This window comes from Episyrphus balteatus, chromosome 3 (genome assembly GCF_945859705.1).
Source record: "Episyrphus balteatus chromosome 3, idEpiBalt1.1, whole genome shotgun sequence".
NCBI lineage: Eukaryota > Metazoa > Arthropoda > Insecta > Diptera > Syrphidae > Episyrphus > Episyrphus balteatus.
The window spans coordinates 39,101,684-39,122,213 of record NC_079136.1 but is presented as its reverse complement, the minus strand read 5'-3'; the positions used below and the strand labels follow the sequence as shown (position 1 = coordinate 39,122,213).

General features: G+C 28.4%; 1 protein-coding gene across 1 annotated transcript in view; it reads right to left on the bottom strand.

Annotated features, from left to right (window-relative positions):
• LOC129913467 (cGMP-specific 3',5'-cyclic phosphodiesterase) overlaps nt 1-20,530 on the bottom strand; it is a 184,674-nt gene that overhangs the window by 100,451 nt on the left and 63,693 nt on the right. The window contains exon 2 of the mRNA XM_055992160.1: nt 8,508-9,415. Coding sequence (XP_055848135.1) covers nt 8,508-9,203 — 696 coding nt within the window. The 5' untranslated portion in view covers nt 9,204-9,415. The remainder of the gene's footprint in view (nt 1-8,507; nt 9,416-20,530) is intronic.

The following is a 20,530-nucleotide window of genomic DNA, read 5'->3' as shown; positions in this document are numbered from 1 at the left end:
TTCAAAGTACCTACCTATGCTACTCATTACTACATATTTCTTACAAAAGCTTCTTATGTCCTTTCGTATAGTTTCGTTTTCTGATAAAAAGACTAGAAAAAATAAAACCTTTTATTGAATTATATTAAAGGAACTTTAAGGCGTTCAAGTATAAAAAAAAATTTTGAATCGGTTGAGTAGTCAATGCAAAAAAATCACTATTTCACTAGGTTCCCTTAATAACATCCACAAAATAAGTTATTTTCCTTATTTCCCTGATTTTTTAATGAAATAAGTTTCCAAATGACGAATTTTAAATTAAATCAAAATTAAATTAAAATATCCTTAAATTTGCAAAACTACTTAACCACTCTAAATAACCCAATGTAGCTTGGCCATTAACGATTTAACCATTAAACGATTCAAAGTACGAGCAAGCGAACCTGTCAAATTTTACCTTTTAGCACATAAATAAAATTATGTTTGTATATTTTCAACAAAATTTATCATAATCATCAAAGTAGCTTAATAAGGACTCTCTCTGTCCATAAAGATAATAGAATTTTCTCTGCTAATTTAAACATCAAATTTCCCCTTTTTCATCATTCATCCTTCATCATCCATGACCCATCACAATAATCAGAGTATATATCTGTTGTGTATCTCTCGTTTTTTCGTACTTTTTTGGGTTAAACCAACTGAAATAAAAAAAATATATATATCCAGCTAGCTATTCCGTGTGTATTGTCTTAATAAATACAAATAAACAAAAAACGAGTAAAAATCTCTTTAGTCCTGCAGTTGGCACTTAATTTAAATTACATGCAAAACGCTGAACTTCAAGTTGTAATAAGAATAAAAGGATCACAGAGAGAAAAAATAAAAAAAAAAAAAAAACAAAACAAAACATTGAGGACATAAAAGACATGAAGTTAGAATAAGAGGGCACTTGGAGTTGAAATTTAAAAGCAACAATCTGTTTTACAAATGGAAATAGAATAAACAAGAAAAAAAAATAACTATGCAGATGTATCACAAATCAGGACGAAGCATATTTTTTTTGTGTAAATCCTTTTCATGGCGCAAAATGTTTCCAAGTAATTCTTACTGCTTAGCACAAAATATCCTTAATGGCTTTTTCTCAGTCTCAGATGCAATTGAGTTTTGTGTCCTTTTCGTTGTGTTCGCGTACAACGCAATCCTCAATTTTATTTTTGTTTATTCATTTTATAGTTAAGAGCTTGTGTCTGTTTAGACTTTATCTGTTTAAGAGGTAGCGAAATACACTGTGAAAAAAAAGGAAAAGTTGTGCAGGCACATACAAAATTTAAATACCTGAAATTTAAAATTTAAAAAAAAATTGAAAATCAATTTTTTGAAAACAAAACCGATGATTTTGTATTAAAATTTCGTTTTGTGTGTCGATTTATATACTTTTTTTAATAGCACACCAAATTTTAGAAAAGTTGAATAGGTATATCAGAGTGATTCATCGGGGAATGTGCCAAAAAGCCAGAGCAACCTACACGTTGCGTTGAGACTAGAAAAATAAAATGCACGACTGGGCCTCACGTACTTGCTCTTGTAGTTCAAAGTATCTAAATATATCTTAAATAACTATTGGATTAAAGATTTTGGTTAAATTTTGAACAAACAAATAAAAGTAGGTAGGTGAAAAAATTCCATTAAAATTTTTTTTTTTATTTTAAAACTTTTTTTTTAAATTTTTTTACGTTTAACACTTCAATGACACTGACAAGAAATATCTGTTTGCAAATTTTGAATAAAATTGGCTCAGTCTTTATCGAAATATACGAAATTAACTAAAAAATTTATCAATTTGGCAAATAAATAAAATGCACGTCTGGGTCGCACGAACTTGCTCTTAGAGTTCAAGTTGCTTAAGTTTTCAAGACTTTTTATATAGAAACTTGGGAAATGTAGGTACATATATATAAAAAAAAAAAACAAAAAACAAATAAAAAATAATAAAATTCATTTTTCAAAAAAATAAAACAATATCTGAAATCAAATCGCCCCACAAAACAAGTACGCAGTTTTATTTGATATATTAAGGTGCATTTTTAGAAAAAAAAAATTCAAAATCGTTTTTTAAAAAATGAATGTTCTATAAATAATTTTTTGAAAAAAAAGTTTTAAAATAAAATTGGTATGCCATTTTGTAGAAATCACTAATCAACATCTAAAAACAAAATTTCAAAAAAATTCAATGTCCCATTTTCAAAAATTTGATTTTTCAAAAAAAAAATTTTCAAAATTTTTTTAAACATCCAAAAATTATTTTTTTTTTTTTTTAAATTATATTTTTGGCTTATATTTATATTGTGGTCGAAAAAAATTAATTCCAAAAATCCCTTTGGAGAGTCTCCAAAAACTGCTACCTAGCAAGTTTGGAGTCAATCGGTCCATCCGTTTAAGCTCTAGTTCCTTATACAGACAGACAGACAGACAGACAGACGGACTTCCGGGTACCATTTTTTTTGAAATTTTTGTTTTAGGTATTGATTAAAAATTGCAAAAAACTGGCATTCCAATTTTATTTTAGAATTTTTTTTTTCAAAAAATTATTAATAAAAAATTAGTGTTGTAAAAAACGACTCTAACAATTTTGAAAATATTTTTTTCTAAAAACGCATCTTAATAACAGAAATTAAACTGCATACTTATTTTGGAGTTCAATTCGATTGAACGTGTTGTTATTTTAATTTGAAAAACGAATTTTGATTTTAGTTTTAATTTTTTTTTTCATACATGCATTTATCAAATTTCTAATACAAAGTCTTACAAATTTTAATATCTTGAACTTTAAGAGCAGTCGTGCACGACTGGGCCATTTTATTTAATTTTTAACTACGGTTTCTTCTAAAGACGAAAAAAAGTGTGCAAAAACTATCATCATTTTTTAGAAACTACGTTTTAGAAATATTAATTTCTTAAATTAAAAAAAAAATTAAATTAAAAAAAAAAAACAAAATAAATGCTGAATAGTTGAAAAAGGAATTGAATTTTAAGACTGACAAATTTTAACATTATTGTTAGGAACAAATTTTATGACTGGAAAAACTTTCAAAATGTTATTTTCAAAATAAGTTAAAAGTTAGGTTAAAAAAGCTTTTTTTTGTTCATAAACCAGCATTTTTATATATATTTTTATTTTTTAACCTCAAACATGTAGGCCAAACCCATTTTCACCAACTTTAGGCATGTTTTGCTTCAACTACCAAATTAAAAGAAATTAGCTTAACGGATATAAAATGTAAGTATGTAGGTACAGAGTACAGACAATAAATCAAGGAAGCGGATTATGATTTTATCGTAAAATAAATCGATTTATTTTAACTGAAACTTTTATTTTTTAGTTTTTTTTTTTCATTTTGTTGAGTGTACCTACTTACAATTTTCGAATTATATATTTCCTATGCAAACAAAGTAGTCGAATTAAAGTTAATGAAGGCAAGTGTCCTTTTTTGAGAGGATTAAAGGATTTGTTGTTCTTATTTTGTTGCGCTGCGCTAGATGTGAGATATTTAGTTGTATTTTCAAAGAAGAATACACAAAAGAAAAACAAAAACAAAAAAAAAAAAGGATTTGCCCTCAATCGTTTTATATTTTTGTGGATGTGCCACCATTACGCTCCATATAACGTGTCTATAAATCACAATAGTAATCTACTTTAACTTTGTTTTTTTGGCGCTCTTTTTTTTGTTATTCTTTTTGTTGTTGATATTGTTGTTGATTTTACCTTGGAATTAAAAAAAAAAAGAAACGAAAAATCTCTGTCTTAATGGATGCTCGTAAATCTTTTGTTTAGTTTTAACTTTCGAAACACAGAAACACTATACCTATTAACCATAAAATTCTAGTAAAATTGGATAAGAGAGGCTGAAGAATTATGGGCCTTGGTTGGGTTTTATTGAAAACTAGAGGGTTTGCATATCTATTTTTGAGGTTTAATTTGAAAATGGGTAATTGATATCGCGTTTTTTTTTTTGTACTAAGAGCTTTGAAAAAATGTGCTCAATAATTATCAATATTTCGTCATATTTCTATTTATAAACAAGCTTCAGAATGAAAATAATCAATAAATAAAATTTAATTATTTATTAATTTCCCAATTAAATAAAACACTTTTCCTTTTTTTATAGAAAATTGTAGTAAATTAGAAAAGGAAAAAAGGACTTATTAATATTTCATTTATTTGTATGCCTGTACTGTCTGCTTCTTTTACTATTTTGTCAACAAATTAACATTTCTAGATAAATAATAAGTGAGTCTATTTAACTTTTCCACATAAAAAAAAAACTTCCATTTCGCTCTGCGATAAAAATTCTATATTTTACCCTCCAAGACCTAATTTTAGTACATTTCAATTATATAAATACAAATTTAATCATTTTTCTTTTGAATTTTGATTTCATCCAAGAACAAAAGGCGGAAAAAAAATTTTTAACTTTCATAGAATAACCAAAACTCAAACTTCATAATGAAATGTCTTGAATAAAAGGATCTCTTAACGGCCAGCATAGCGACTAAAAGTGGTCCTTAGATTAAATTGTGTTTCCGTAAAGAACTCGAAAGAACAAAGACACAATTGAATAAAAAAAAATATTTTTTTTTTTATTATTTTCATGTCATATCTTTTTTTATATTAAATGAATCTTTTCAGAAAGAAAAAAAATATTTGCTCAGAAGAAGATAAAACAAATAATAGTAAAAAAATGAATTTCTGAATTTCTTTTTTTTCTCTCACAATGGTCAAAGCAAAAAAAAAAAACAATTATTGGATAATTTGTTAAAAAAAAATGAAAGGAACTTTATATAAATGAATGACTTCTTTTTTGTTCTATTTATAAGAGAGGCAATGCGACCTTGGTACTTCAGATTTTGTTCTTGGGGTTATCGAAATCTATGTCCTTTTGATTTAGACTACAGAATAAAAGGGAATCTACTTTTATTTATTCTTTTTATCTTTTTTATAGACATCCTACATTAATATGAATAATTCTTCTCTAAAAAAAAAAGCGGACTTAATAAAATAAAATTCTGAAAGGTCAAAAGATGTACGTGTACGTACACATTTATGGTGTTTATTGACTTGTTCTTTGAAAGGAATTAGAACTAAAATGATTAAATGAGGACAAAAATTATAAATCTTAGCACATAGCTACATAGTTATTATTTTTGAAAGTGTAGAATAGAGTGATTCAATTATCTCTTATAAACAGTTTATATTTTTGAATACAAAATTTTAAATTTTGTTTTTATTTTCGAACAAAAAAAGCACATTAGTACCTACAAATACAAAAGGAAATTAATTTAGAGTGTTAAAGTCCAACTTAAATCCTAATACAGGAAGTAAAAGAGGGACTAAATATAGTTAAGTTAAAAAATTAAAAATTAATAATAACCAAAATAAAATGCACAACAACTCTTTAGGTTTGTAAAATTTGTATTGAAATATTACAAATTAATTACCAAAGAAACATTAAAGTAAAAATCAAGATGTATTTACTTTGACTTTATCATATTTTTCGTTTATTGTTATTATTATTTTTTTTCAAATAAATTTTTTTTGAAATGTATGTTTATTTAAACTTTAAATTTTACGCACAAAATTATTTAAATATTTTTAATTTTGCTATATAATCTGAAGATGGGAATTGTTATACCCGAAAACGTTTATTATTTAAAAATAAAAAAAAAAAAATTATATGAACGAAATAATTCATTAAAAAAAATTAATTGAATTTATTTCAATGGAAAAATGAACGAGAAATTAAAAAAAAAAAAAACAATTAAAACTTTTTTTAAATAACAAAAACACACATACATACATATTTTCATACATATGTCATATGACCAGAACGTAAAAGTTATTTTTCATTTTTCAAAGACTGCCTAACGATTTTACGTATTCTTTCGCAAATAAAAATAATAATACTTTAGCAATAAAAATAAATATTTTTTTTAAACATTAGCCATGGTAGGTATCTATCATTTCCTTAAATTTTGACTTTCCGTAAACTATAACACCGATTTCAACAAAACATTGTTTTTGTTTTTAATAAAACTAAACTTAACTTTTTTTTTTAACTAAAAAAAAAAAATAAAAAAAATGTTTGCAGTTTATTTTATTCAAATATTTTTTTTTACCTAATAAATAATAAAAATAATGATTTTTTAAATTATTTTTTTTATGGCCCAATTAACATATCATTACTTTTTTTTTTTGGAAAAATGTTTTCAAATTATTAGTAAATACATACATATTTATAAAAAAAATTATCCGAAAATTCTTTGTTAACAAAAAAATTTACTTAGAAGTCGAAAAAATTTAAAAAACAAAATTTTTATTGTTATTATTAAATCAATTTTTTTAGTTATTAATAAATTTCTTATAAAATTAAATTACATAAATATCAGTATTCTAACTCAAGTACCACAAAAGCCTAAAATACACCAAAATATTTGGAGTATTTTTTGCAGTTTCGTGACATACATTTTGAATTTTAAAAAATATACTGTTTTCTCGTATATACCTAATAATTGCCGGCGGTTAAAAAATTATACCGATTTTCGGTATATAAGTAGTTATAAAAAATTATCTAATTTTTGGCGAAAACCTATTTCTTTGAAATTAAAAAAAAAACACAATGGATAAAATACACCACTAAAATTATTCTGATTTAAAATTTGAACCGAAGTTTATTTTTCTACCTCAAACAGTTTGATGAATTAAACTTTACAAAATTTTTCATTAATTAAATGAAAATGAATTTTTATTCACTTTTACTTTTTTTGTCGATTTTAAAAACCAATTTGTACACCATAATAAAAAGAAGTATGATCAACCCAGTCGTGGGTTTTTTTTTTTTAATTACAAAAATAATTATTTTATTCAAGATCTTGAAAATGTCTTATGTCTTATCAAATGTCTTATCAAAAGGTTCTTATTTTAACCTACCTACGAACGGAACTTCAAATATTTATCCTAAGTTTTTCGTTGGTAAGATTTATCGGTGTTTTATTACCTTACTGGATAAATATTTTTATCTATTGTTTCAAAGTCTGTTCTAGTTTTTAAAATGAATAATAGCATGCACATTGCACAAATTAAGAAATTCCGGGAACGCAAGTTTTGAGATGAATTTACACAAAAACTATATGTATTTTTTGTCGAAACGATACACAAACATAATTTGAAAAATATTATGTTTGACATGAAATATAAAAAAAAACCCTGAAAACATCATTTCCAGCCATGTCATTCCCGGAAACCAAAAGAGTTTGTGATTTAAAAGTTATTTTAATATTAAATTAATGCGTCACTTATGTTGAGTGCAATTTTAACTTATTAATGAAATTTTTAATAATTTCAACCTTGAAATTTTCCACCTCCTTTATTTATAAAAAGACATCCAAATGATGAAAGCATAAAATACACTGAAGAAGCGTGTTGATTGAAGATGTTTCCATAGCAAATTATAAGCATCATTCTCCATGGTCATCATAATAAATTTATCACTAAAGACCGCTTAAACCTCACACAAAAAAATTAATAACAAAACCTCTTAAACGCAATTGTTCTTGCTGTGATGTAAAAGCTTACAAATAATAACCACGATGAAATAAAATAAATTTCAATTAAATGTCTGGGAAAAATACATAAATACACACATATTTTCTTTAGCAATAATTTTGAATATTACCACCACCACACTATTCGTTCGCGCTATCGATTTCCAACCATGTGCCAATGCCAATATAAAAAAAAATTAATTAAAAATTAAATGAGGCAATTATCACATGTATGAATTATTGTTATTTTTACTCTGGTATGCATTCCAACATTGTCATCATTTAACTATATATAATATCCTTTTGTTTAATTAAAAATAATGTGGTGAGGAAATAAATACAAATTAAAAAATAAAATCCATTCGATCAATATTTGTGTTAATGAAAAATTACAACTGTACATGAAACATATTAAGGACACATTATAAGGACTTACAAAACAAAAGAATGAGAAAAAAAAAATAAATCAAATTAACCAACCACTTGTTTTAATTTTTATTTTTTTTTTTGTTCCTTATTTAAAAGATTTAACTCGTGGGAATATATACATCCGCATGTGCACTGGGGCGTATGAGTAATTTTTTTTCGCACAAAAGTTGTTGAATAAAAAAAAGAGGTGTTCAAAAAGATACTCATACACAAAGAATCTGCGATATGAGACTTTATATTTGTTGTTGTTGAAAAGGAGGCACAGAAACAAAAAAAATAAAGAAACTTTTTCAATGGGTTTTGAAAAACATCATTAAGGATTCTTTTGTTTCGTTTTGAAATGGGTTTTGCTAGCTTGAATGGGATTTCCATGATTTACTTTTGATTTGGAATGAATCAAAATGTCACTGAATTACACACAATATAATTATACTGACTTTCTGAGTTTCTTTTCAAATCAGTTAACAGACAAAAATATGAAAATTTATAAACAAACATACCTGAATTGGTGGAGTTTGCATCCATTGTTGAAATAAATCTGATGTTACCGAAGGCCGTTTGGCTGGCTTTCGGCTTTCAATGAATTGTTGCAGTCTTAACAAAGCTTCAGCTGGAGCTCTTTCCGTCAGCCATTTCTCAAAAGCCTCTGGCTTCTCTTCAAACAACTTGGCCACCTCATCGACATCTTGCACCGTTACCGGTCGACTATTAATCGCTGGACTATTTGTGCCGCTTGTATTGCCATCTGTTGATGGCAGATTTATTGAAATCGGAGACAAATGACCTCGGGTCGGTGAACTCACTGACACACTACCCATTCTTTTGTGTTTGTTTTTGGACGTTACTGACCATTCGTCTTCATTTTCATCCCCAAATTCTCTACTATTGCTTTGTGGTGGTGGTGGTGTTGCAGACGAAGAAGAAGAGTCTACAATTTTTGGTATCGTATTTACTATTTCCATCTCTGTGGCAGCTGCAGAGTTGTGACATTTTGAATTTCCATTATGCAGTCCATTAGATAGCCGACGTATTTCAACTTCTAATTCGGGTTTTTCACTATCGCCGGTGGTGGTGGGTTTGGATGGAGTTGTTGTTGTTGTTGATGTGGAAAGGATTGTATTTGCTGATGATGTTGGTGGTGATTCGGTAGCTTGTTGTGCTGCTGATGCTGTTGGTTTTGAGAGGTTCTCTGTCATTTTGATTTGACTGCATCATCTAACAATTGTCAGTCGGGGAGTTCATTCAGTTTCATTCATGGGGATTTTGAATGGGAGAGATAGGATTTTAATTCTTGGAGTTTTTTTGTTGATGATATGGTTTTGTCTTGTTTTGGGGGGACAACATAAATAGGAACTTAAAAAGTTGTTGAAGACAAGTTTTTTTTTCAAATTTGATTTTGTAGAAAATTCTGAAATTAAATGAAAAAGTAAATACATACATAAGTAAGCTTTTTTAAATTTTACATGAGAATGGATTTTTTAAGAATAATTTAAAAGGATGAGGAACTTTTCCCTGTTATTACTTTTTTCAAACTATTTCAAAATTAACTTCTTGGATAAATGAACCTACGACCCACCTATATCAGTTGTTTCATCAACAGCTTTTAAAACTAATAACCGCATTTAAAATGCATTTATTTAACTTTCATTTAGTGAAATTCAAAAACAAAGAAAAATATTGTTTGGTTTTTGTAGGAAGTTTTGGTAAACCTCTATAACCTCAAAATACTTAAGATTTTGAATAGCAAATAAATACTTTGTAGAAATAAATTTGTTTGAAAAGATTCTTTTTAAACTTATGTTGTGGAGGTGTGGTAATTATGTATTCAATTTAAAAGAAAGAAATAATAAAGTTTTTTCTTGCTATCAAAAATTTCATAAGAATTAAAGTTGATTGTGAAACTTTTTAAATAGATGGGTGTTAAAAATTCTCCTTTGTTAAGGGAAAACTGTTGTAAGTCAGGATTAAATAACCTTCGGTTAACACTATCAACACTTTGTTTTCATAGAAATTATATTATTGTCTAAACTGCTGTCAAAAATTTATAACACTATGGTTTAAAATTAAAGTATTTTTTTATTCTATACTGTTAGGTAAAGATAGATACGATTTCTTCTTGAACGACCCAAAGAACATCTGATTTTTCAAATCTGAAAGCTGTAAAAAGCCATCCTGATGGTGAAATAAATGAAATATGTTAATTGGACCTTCTTGTCTTTGCTGCTATTAATTTGACCAAAAATGTTTTCAGGTGAAAAAATTACACAGCAAATATAATTTATTTTTACTTGCGATATAGGTACTATAGGGCAAGTTTAGGATTCGTAAAAAAAATCGAACTCGAGATAACAATTTTACATGACATTACGATGATGGAGAATGCCAAAAAAGTGGGTCCGGCAATTCTGTCTGTCTGTCTGTCTGTCTGTCTGTCTGTCTGTCTGTCTGTCTGTCTGTCTGTCTGTCTGTCTGTGTGTCTGTCTCTATCTGGAGCTGCAACCTAAACGAGTGAAGTGATTTTCTTCAAACTTGGTAGTTAGCAGTTTTTGGTGATTCCCTAGAGGGGAAATTGAAATTTTTTTTTTATGACCAAAACTAACGGTACCTGCCATATAACGGAAATAGAAAAGGTAATTTTTTTCAAAAACGGCTCTAACGATTTTGATTAAAATTTTTGTGTGTAGTACTACACATAAGGGACAACTTTTTAAATAAAAAAAATATTTTTTGTACCGTTATTAACGGTACCTGTCATAGAACGGTTTTTTTCGTTTCTGAATATCTCGTACAAAATTAACCCGATTTAAATGAAAATTTTTATACAAAAGTGTGTAAGTAAAGATAATATTAAAATTTTAGAAAATTTTCAAAAAACGCATTTTTGGTTTTTTAAAAAATATTTCAAAATTTTTTTTTGAAAAATCAATTTTTTGAAAACGGATCAATGAAAAATTTTGAAATTTAGTTTTTATGTGTAAATTAATTATTTCTTCAAAATGGCATACCAACTTTTTTTTTGAAAAATGTTAAAAAAATTTTATATATAAAAAATTATTTTTTTAAAAAACCGCTCCTACAATTTTCAAAATTTTTTTTCTAAAAATACCTTTTTATACGAGAAATAAAATGGCATATTTGTTTTTTTTTTTAAAGATATTTTAAAACTGAGTTTTATTAATTATAAAAACAGATTTAATTTTTTTATACTACTTATGAAATTTCTTCAAAATATCAAATTTTAAATTTCTTGAATAAAAAGCTTTGACATTAGAGTTACTTTAAGCATAAGAGCAAGTACGTGCGACCCCAGTCGTGCAATTTATTTAATTTGCTCTTAAGGGCAAGTTTTGGTTTCGTGTCGAAAAAAAAAATTGTGGTTTCAATCAAAACCAACATTACGATGATGGAGAAGTCTGAAAAAGTGGGTCTTGCAATTTCGTCCGTCTGTGCTTCCATTTGTACACATTTTCAAATTCTAAACGTGTGAACGGAATTTTCTTCAAATTTGGTACAAATGATTTTCTAACTACTATTCTAAAATAGTGGAGTAACTAAAGCTCAAAAATTGGCAATATTAGGGAGCCCGGCCGAACAGCTTAGATTTTTATGATCTTTTTTTCCAAACGTCGGTAATTAAAAATACTTTAAGGTCTATAGATTAAAAATTGCTAATGTTGCCGTTTTGATTTTTTAAATTTAATTGAAGATTTTTGTGAACAACAAATTTTTTTCCAAAGTTTTTCTTAAATTTCATAAATTTATTGATGCCAAAAGACTGTCTAGGAAATTCAACACAATCTTCTATCTTTCAAGCGAAAGATACAATTTTCTTATTAATTGACTTCAAATAAAAAAAAAAAAAATATTTGAACAATATTTAAATATACATTTTTAAAAAATTAGAAGCTTAGTCACATTTGTAAAATTAAAATTAAGTTAATTGAATGAAGGGCTTTTGAAAGAATAGTAATTGATAATTGAACTCAGATTTTGAAAAAAAAAAATTATTGACAAAATTTTAACATGTCGTTTTTAAAACTTTTTCGTAATTTAAAATGCATTTATTTTTCAAATTTTTTAGGCCACGTTTATTATGGTTTGAAATTATAAAAGGAAATGTCAATATGTATTACAGTTTATGAATAAAATTAAAAAGTATTTAATTTTCGAAGAACTTTTTTTAACAGAAGTTTTGAAAAAAAAAATTTAAATAAATTCATATTTTATTAGGAAAAGTTGGAAAAAAGTCATTTTAAATTTTTTTAATAACATTTTTTTTTTAATTCTGAGTTTGATGACGATTTTTTCAAAAACTCTTAATTAAATTTAGTGGATTTAAATTTAAGAGATAAGAATGAGCTTCTGGCTTTTTAAAAATGTATTTTAAATAGGTGTTGCCGTTGTTTTCAAATTATTTTTTTTGTGTTTGAAGTCAGATTGTGAGAAAATTGCATTTATCGCTTAAACGATGGAAGATTGTCCCTCACTCCCTTATATTTTTTTTTTTTTCTTAAATTACCTAGAAAATCTTTTGCTATCATTTATTTTATGAAATTTAAGCAAACAAAAATGGTTTTGTTAAAAAAAAAATTAATTTTAATTTTAAAAAGCAATACGGCAACATCGGCAATTTTTAATCAATAGACTTTAAAGTATTTTTTAATTACCTACGTTTAAAAAAAAAATCGTCAAAATCAGAGCTGTCCGGCCGGGTTCCCTAATAATTTGCTTTAGTTACTCTACTAAAAGTAATTTTTTTTTTTTTGTTTATTTTTATATCTCGCTAGAAAGTAGCAAATTACTCGAAAACTGCTTTTAAAATTTTGATTTTGATTCTCATTTAACAAAATTTTGCCCTAAATAAAGTCGTCTCTTCACCGACATTAATAAAATTTCTTTAAAGTGTATATAAAGGCAGCTCTTAAGATATACAAGTAAACTGACACAAAAGTGCTTTGAACTGCCGCAGCAAGTACGTGCGACCCAGTAGTTCATTTTATTTTTTCAGTTCTTAAGAAAGTTTTTTCTCTAAAATACAAACAAAAACCTAGAACGTGAAAGTTGGATCAAAAATTTTTTTTCTAAAAAATGTCTTAAAATTAGTAAATTAATTACATATAAGAAAATATAAGACCAATACCAACATTTTCATTCTTAAATTTTAATACTTAATGAAATTTTTAATAAATAATTTTTCAAAAATTAATTTGCAAACTCAAAATTTTGAATTAAAAAAAATTGTTTGTCTGTAGTTTTACCAGTTTTGGTTTACGGACGATAATTTTACGTGACAACGTCATGCAGAAAATAGGTAGTAAGCTGCCGCTTTGCCTCTTTTGCTTGACATTATAATTACAAAAAAGTGATTTTAAAATAATTTGTATAATCAAAAGTAGCCAAAGTAAAACAAGAATTGGGCTGACGTTATCAAAATCAAATGTTTCCTATAACTGTTTTTTTTTTTTTTTTTTAATTTTAACACCGGCACACAAAAACCATATTTTGATGGACTGAATCCGAAGTCATCAGGTTCTTGTTTGCTATTTTTTTTTTAATTTCACTCAAAACCTTGACCCTTATGGGAACTTAGATTCGGATTTAATGCATTGCAATTCATAACCTGAAGCAGGGCGTTGTACTGTACACGCCACCTTTTGTTTTATCCGCTGTAATGTCTAGAATTTTTGTTTTTAAATTAAATGCCTTGATTAAACAAAAACCTCAGAAAAATACTAAAAAGTAATACAAAATAAACAAAAACGAGCTTACTTCAATTTTTTTTTACAATAAAAGCAAACAAAGAAAATAAAATGCAAGACTGGGTCACACCTACTAGCTCTTGTGGGAGAGGTGCTGTTAATAGCAAAGCTAGCATGTTTTTAAGGATATATTTTGCATTTAATTTTGGGAAAAAAATTAGGTAACAAAAAATTTAAAAAAAATATCTAAAATTAAAATCTAAAATTAAAATTAAAATGTATGGCAATTTAAAAATTATGCTTTATAAATATTTTTGGTCCGACAATTTTTATTTCAGCTAAACTAAGTTTCGAAGATAAAGATTAGTTCACGTTTATCAAAACGGTTAATTTTGTCAGAGGATGGCTTTTTGAAAGCAATACTTTAGCATTTCTAGGACCGTTCTTTCAAATCTGAAAAATCAGCCTTCCAACCCAACTGTTTTATCTTACAAAGTTCTTCAAAACCTTACCAAAGTTTTTCGAAACATACGAGGTGCTGCCACCTCGCTTGATATTTCCAAAGAATTTGCCACTACACTCTTTTATAGAAAATGCGTCCTTTTATTATCGTTAAAAGCCTTCTACGTTGGATTGATAACACTGTGTTCGAAAATGCAACTTTTTTTACCGACAGATGTCGCTCCTATGTACTAAAGATAATTTGAGTATGCTGAAGACGATGGCGTCCTTAGTTTTTGAAAATTGGCTCAGTTAAGAAAGATTTTGTCCCCCGAAATTTTCTGTTTTAAGCCCAAAATCATCGAAAAGCATCATACAAATTTGGCATTTATTGGTTTTATATCGACGTTTTTATACCAAATATAGGGTCTTTTAGTAGAATTACAGTTTGTAGAAGATATTTAATCAGTAAAATGACTATTTTGAAACTTTTAAACATATGTACATGTACATGTACATGTTTGACAAAAAACTCTTTTCTCTTTAAAAAAAAAAAACTTTATATTTTACTCAGTTTTTCTTTAAATTTTATTATTTCACTTTTATATCTCATGGCCAATAAAATGACACTACTTTGATGTTATTTCCTACAATAAATCTTTAGTAGATAGGAGCGCCATCTGTCGGTTTTTTTAACTAGCACAGTGTAATAATTAAATTTCTGATCGTTCAATACTACTTTAGTTGAATAGTTTCAAAACTGATATTCACTACAAAAATTCCTGGTGTTCACCAGGGTTCCGTTTTGACTACGACTTAATTTCTTATATTCATAAATTTATCTAAAACTCTTATCTTACTGAATTCTACTGAAGCTTATAACAGAGAAAAGTCGCTAGAGGGTAATAACATTGCAGGTTAAGCTTCTATGGAGGCCTTAATTAAAAATTTCGTTAAATTTCGTTTTCTTTCCCAATAAGTCGTTTATTTAATTAGCCTTAAAACGCAAAAATACTTATTAGTTTGAAACTGCAATTTGCAAGAACAAGGCCATTTTAAAATTGAAAAAAAGAGTGTGTGTACACATGTACACGCGACTGAAGTTATACTTCTCATTCAGTATATGTAAATGAATTTCATTTGATATTTTTAATTTCTATTATTAAATTAATTAATCCACACTTCGTTTTTTTACATTTTTATCAAGTGAACAATAAATTAATTCTTTCATCCTCCTTGCGTCCATGTAGTTTTCAATTTATTCTGTGAAATTTACACATGTTGTGCCGTTCAGAACGTACGGTATACGCTTAACGAAACTAAATGAATTGCGCATAAAATGTGCGATATGGTAATTTTATGAGAATTGTGTGTGCTTCAGCACTTGTAGTAGCAATATGGAACTTGCAGGGTTGCTACAAAGCTCAAAAGTGAGCTGAGCTCAGTTCACAGCTCAGCTCAAATTTTGAGCTAGCTGACTTTTGAGCTATGTACCATAGCTCAGCTCATTTGAGCTGAGCTGAAAGTGAGCTGAGCTGATGGTTGAGCTGAGCTGTTGGGTGAGCTAAAGTAAAGTGAGCTGAGCTGAGCTGTGATATGTGAGAGGATACATTGATTTTTATTTGGAAAGTATAATGAAATATGAAGATATTTTAAACTTTTATATAACACCATAGCTGAAGATGTTTGACTTAACTTGTTTTTCTGTGTAGGCTATAGGTCGTTTTTGATAACTAATTATTATTTTTCGTCGACGTTTCAAGTGTGAATACACTCTTCTTCAGGACTAAAAAATAAAATTATTCTAAAAAATTATAATATATTTAGGTTATTTAACAAAGGTCACGAAAAAAGGAATAACAGTTTGAAGATGTTTGGTTCTAGTTATTAATGGAATTATTTTAACACATGGATATTTTTATAAATAAAACAGATAATTTTTCGTGATCTTTCTCTTGGTTTTTTTAACCCTAGAAAGATAATCATAATAGCTATACGTCTCAGAGACGTATGATTCTAAAAAAGATTTTTGGTCTTATGTTAACACTTTTTGTCATATTTATATTTATTTAACTCATTACTTAGATTATTTTAAAGAAGTGATATAATAAATCAAATCAATTTAACAAAAACCCAGAAATTTGAATTGAATTAGATAAAACAGTTCTTTACACGCCATACGTCTTACAGACGTATATTATCTTTCTAGGGTTAATAGTAAATATATTTCTATTTTTTTAGTAAAATATTTCTTTTTTTATCATAAAAAAAATCAGGTACAATCCGGTTTTACGACTTTTTTCAAAATTCCGAGAAAATCGCGTTTGAAAGTTGGGGTAAATTTTTTTTTCGAAAAATCCCCGAATCTTTGAACGCTCCTGGAAGCTAAACCGCTTGAGAGCAGTTTTTGGGAGTGGTGCCAAATGATAGCTTGTGTCATGGGCCTACGCTTTGCAAATTGTCAGATTTTTAAAAAATCGCCTTCCATGTTAAATCGCCACATCATGCCTTTTTTTCAGAATCGTGTTTTTTTTTTTTTTTACTTTTAAGTTCTCCCGGCTTGAGAACGCGTGGACCTACAGGGATGGGAGTTGTACCCAAATGTAGGTTAGAGTCCCCGCTACCTTTTGGCATCAAAAATTTTATTTTCATTTTCTTCAAAATTCCGCGATATAGGCGTTGGAATGCTTTGATCTAGAGACAGGGGAGTGGTGCCATATGAAAGCTTATATTCTTAGCTACCCGAAAGTGGTATAATCCGGTTTTTCGATTTTTTTCAAAATTCCGAGAAAATCGTGTTTGAAAGTTGGGGTAAATTTTTTTTTCGAAAAATCCCCGAATCTTTGAACGCTCCTGGAAGATGAACCGCTTGAGAGCAATTTTTGGGAGTGGTGCCAAATGATAGCTTGTGTCATGGGCCTACGCTTTGCAAATTGTCAGATTTTTAAAAAATCGCCTTGCATGTAAAACCGCCACATCATGCCTATTTTTTCAGAATCGGGCTTAACTTTTTTTTTACCTTTAAGTTCTCCTGGTTTGAGAACGCGTGTACCTACAGGGATGGAAGTTGTACCCAAATGTAGGTTAGAGTCCCCGCTACCTTTTGGCATCAAAAAATTTTTTTTCATTTTTTTCAAAACTCCGAGATATAGGCGTTGGAAGTTGGGGCGCTCACTTTCAGCTCAGCTCACTTTCAGCTCAGCTCAAATGAGCTAAGCTATGGTACCTAGCTCAAATTTGAGCTGAGCTGTGAGCTGAGCTGAAATGTTAGCTTTTTGCAACCCTGGCAACTTGCCACATGTAACTTGCCTAATGCAACTTGCCACACGCAACTTGCCACATGCAACTTGCCACACTCAACTTGCCACATGAAACATGTAACTTGTTACGTGTTGTGTGGTTTATGTTTGCCGTACTGCGGCGTACTGCATTTTTAAATACTTAAGTACTGCGTACTCTAAAGGTGAAACGACAGCCCTGCTACCCAGGGTGATCGCGTCATAATCCCTTTGACATTCTTGTCAAAAAGTAAATTTTCATACCCACCCTCCCATAAGAAGTATAACTTCAAAAAAACGAAAGAAAGGCTATTATTGTGGTTAAAAAGTGTTTACTCTCTATTCTGCTCCTAGATATTTAAATTTCTACTACACATCTGGTGAAATCATAAAACAACAACACCAGGTGACTACTTTTTCCTGTGTTCCTTCAGCTCCAAACACTTTATTTCAATCCTTGCCTCTATACTGCATTGCACCAGCAGCAACAAAATATGGGTTGCATGTGTGGTGTATGGCTTATTTAACATTTATTGCATTTCACCCCATAACACAGGACGACAACACACCATAACGTCACTTTGTGATCCCACTTGACTTAGGTGGTTTCCTGTTCTAACTAATTGATACTGGTGTTTACAACTTCCGGGGCGTTAATTTGCCCAGTTTGATAGTGGAAGTTCATTTTTCTTTTTTTTTTGTGTTCTTTTTTTCTTAAGATGCCAAGGGCTAAAGTTAAATCACCATGACTTGTGCTCAAACTCAATCGACCAAGAACCAACTACCACTACCAAAGAAACGAAGTGTATAGGAACGATATACAACATTTATTGATACTTTTGTGGCACAAATGCATTATGCATCATTCTCGTGACTAGAATTTTGTATTGAAAGCATAGCAGGGTTCATTAACAATTCCAAATGCATTTCGACAAAATATACTTAAAATGTTATAGTTTCGGAACGTGATGGTCCTTTTCACCCAGATGATGTTAAATTTTATATGGGGTGATAATTGGTCAACAAAATATATGGGTTTGTTTGGAATACATTTTTTTTGTCTGTTTATATAGTTCACAGATGAAAAGTTGAAACTACAAAAAAGTGAAAGTTTTCAACTCGAAAGTCAAATCTTCATTCTACTTCAAAAAGTTAAATGCTCTTTGTTTGTTAAGCAACCAATCTTTATTGACGAGAAACTTCAACCGTATATTTGCCCAACACTACGTTCATTTCTGCCATGCGCTATGCATTTGAATCAAAAGAACCCACTTTTATGTATATATCCTTGTTTTTACCCAAACTTCTACTTACAATCATGCACCATACAGTTAAAAATCCTTGCCCAACACCAATGGCTAGTGAATGGCAATGACGATGGTAAAAATCAAATCAATACAAATTTCCATTAGGTCAACAGTCAACACATCAGGAAGTTACTCTCGCCTGTCCTTCGAAACACCATTACCATGTTCCCTTTTTCGTTTTATTTTTGTATTTTTAAATATCACCCAAAATGATTGTATTCGTAAGAGATTTTAAATTCAACGAGGTGTTGAGTTGATGTGAGGTTGAATAAATTTTTTTGGCAATGGGAGTACCTCAAGGCGGAACCTTAAAAGTGTAAATTTGTTTTTTGTAGGTGGATGGTATTCAAAAGTGAATACAAATTTTTTTTTTGGATTTTAAAAGGTCGAAATAGGATTATTGGGTCTACTTTCTGCTTTGCCTTAAGGATTATAATTTAAGAGTTGATTTTTATCGAAAGTTTGAGGGTGAATTTACAGAGTAGGTATTTATTATAATCGCGAACCTTAAGCACCTTAAAAAATCAATTTTGTAGTTCGGTTAAACGTTGGTAAATTAATTGAATACGTGACAAGTTAGATGAAAAGGTGAAGTTTAATGATTTTAGAGGAATGCTTTGAATTGATTTATCAACTTGTACAAGTACTTATATATAGATTTTATTAGTAAAAAAATTCAAGAGGAGGGTCTTACGTTTTTACTTGTTTTTCATTGTAAATGTGCTGAAATGTGCTGAAGCAACCAAGTGTTTTTGAGAAATTTCTTTTCACATTACTCCATTATTAATAAGTAATTTCTTTCTTTTCTTTTGTAACCTAAGCAAAAACTGCACGAAATTTTACGGAAACAAGTGACTTAAGTTTTTCTCAAAAAAGTTAAACAAGGAAATTTTTTTTTTAATTTAGAAAAATTTTGCCTTAAATGTCGGCTCTTCCTCAATATCAACAAAATTTCTTTAAAATTTATAGGCAGCTCCTTAGGCGTTAAGTCAAGACGAAGAAAAAAAAAACGAAAAGCGTTTTTTCTACTGTATTATATTATTTCAAAAAGAATTTTCACATTTGGTAATTAATCAAATTAATATTTCCAATTTTCTTTTATAAATTAAACCTTGTTATCAATGTAAACAAAGATTTTTCTTGACTTAACACCTTTGGACCAAGTTTATTTTTAAAGACTAAATGGCTCTAAAGTGTTAAGTCAACACAATTTTTTTTTTTTAATCGGTCATTTTCTGGTCAACAGCATATGGATATTAAAATAGATCTTATAAATGATGTTTCTGCATCATTACTTTTTTTAAATAATAATATTCAGATTTAAAAACAAAAATTGAAACTTTAATTTCATTTTCCTCAAAACTACATTTTCTGACTTAACACCTTTGTACCCGGCACCAAAGATATTTGAATTAAGATTCCTAGCTGTACTGGCTAATTAACCGTCTGTAGGCACACCTCTTTTTTGTGATGTGATAGGCACACGGGTGCGAATTTGGTTTATATACTTTTTCATGTCGCTAGAACTTTTTTCGGTCACAATATTTTATAGAGAATCAAGTATGAAATTGATGTAGAATATTCCGAGAAATTCGAATATTGTATTCAAAATTCCAAAAAAAAATATTTTCACCATTATAAAGAGACTTTTTTGTGACCACTTTTTTCAAAAATCGTATTTTTTTTATTTTTGTCCTGCCAAATTCGCACCCGTGTGCCGACAGAGGGTTAAATACCATAATATATTTAATCGTTTTGCCCTATTGTACGTCATATGTTAATTTCGGGTATATTCTTT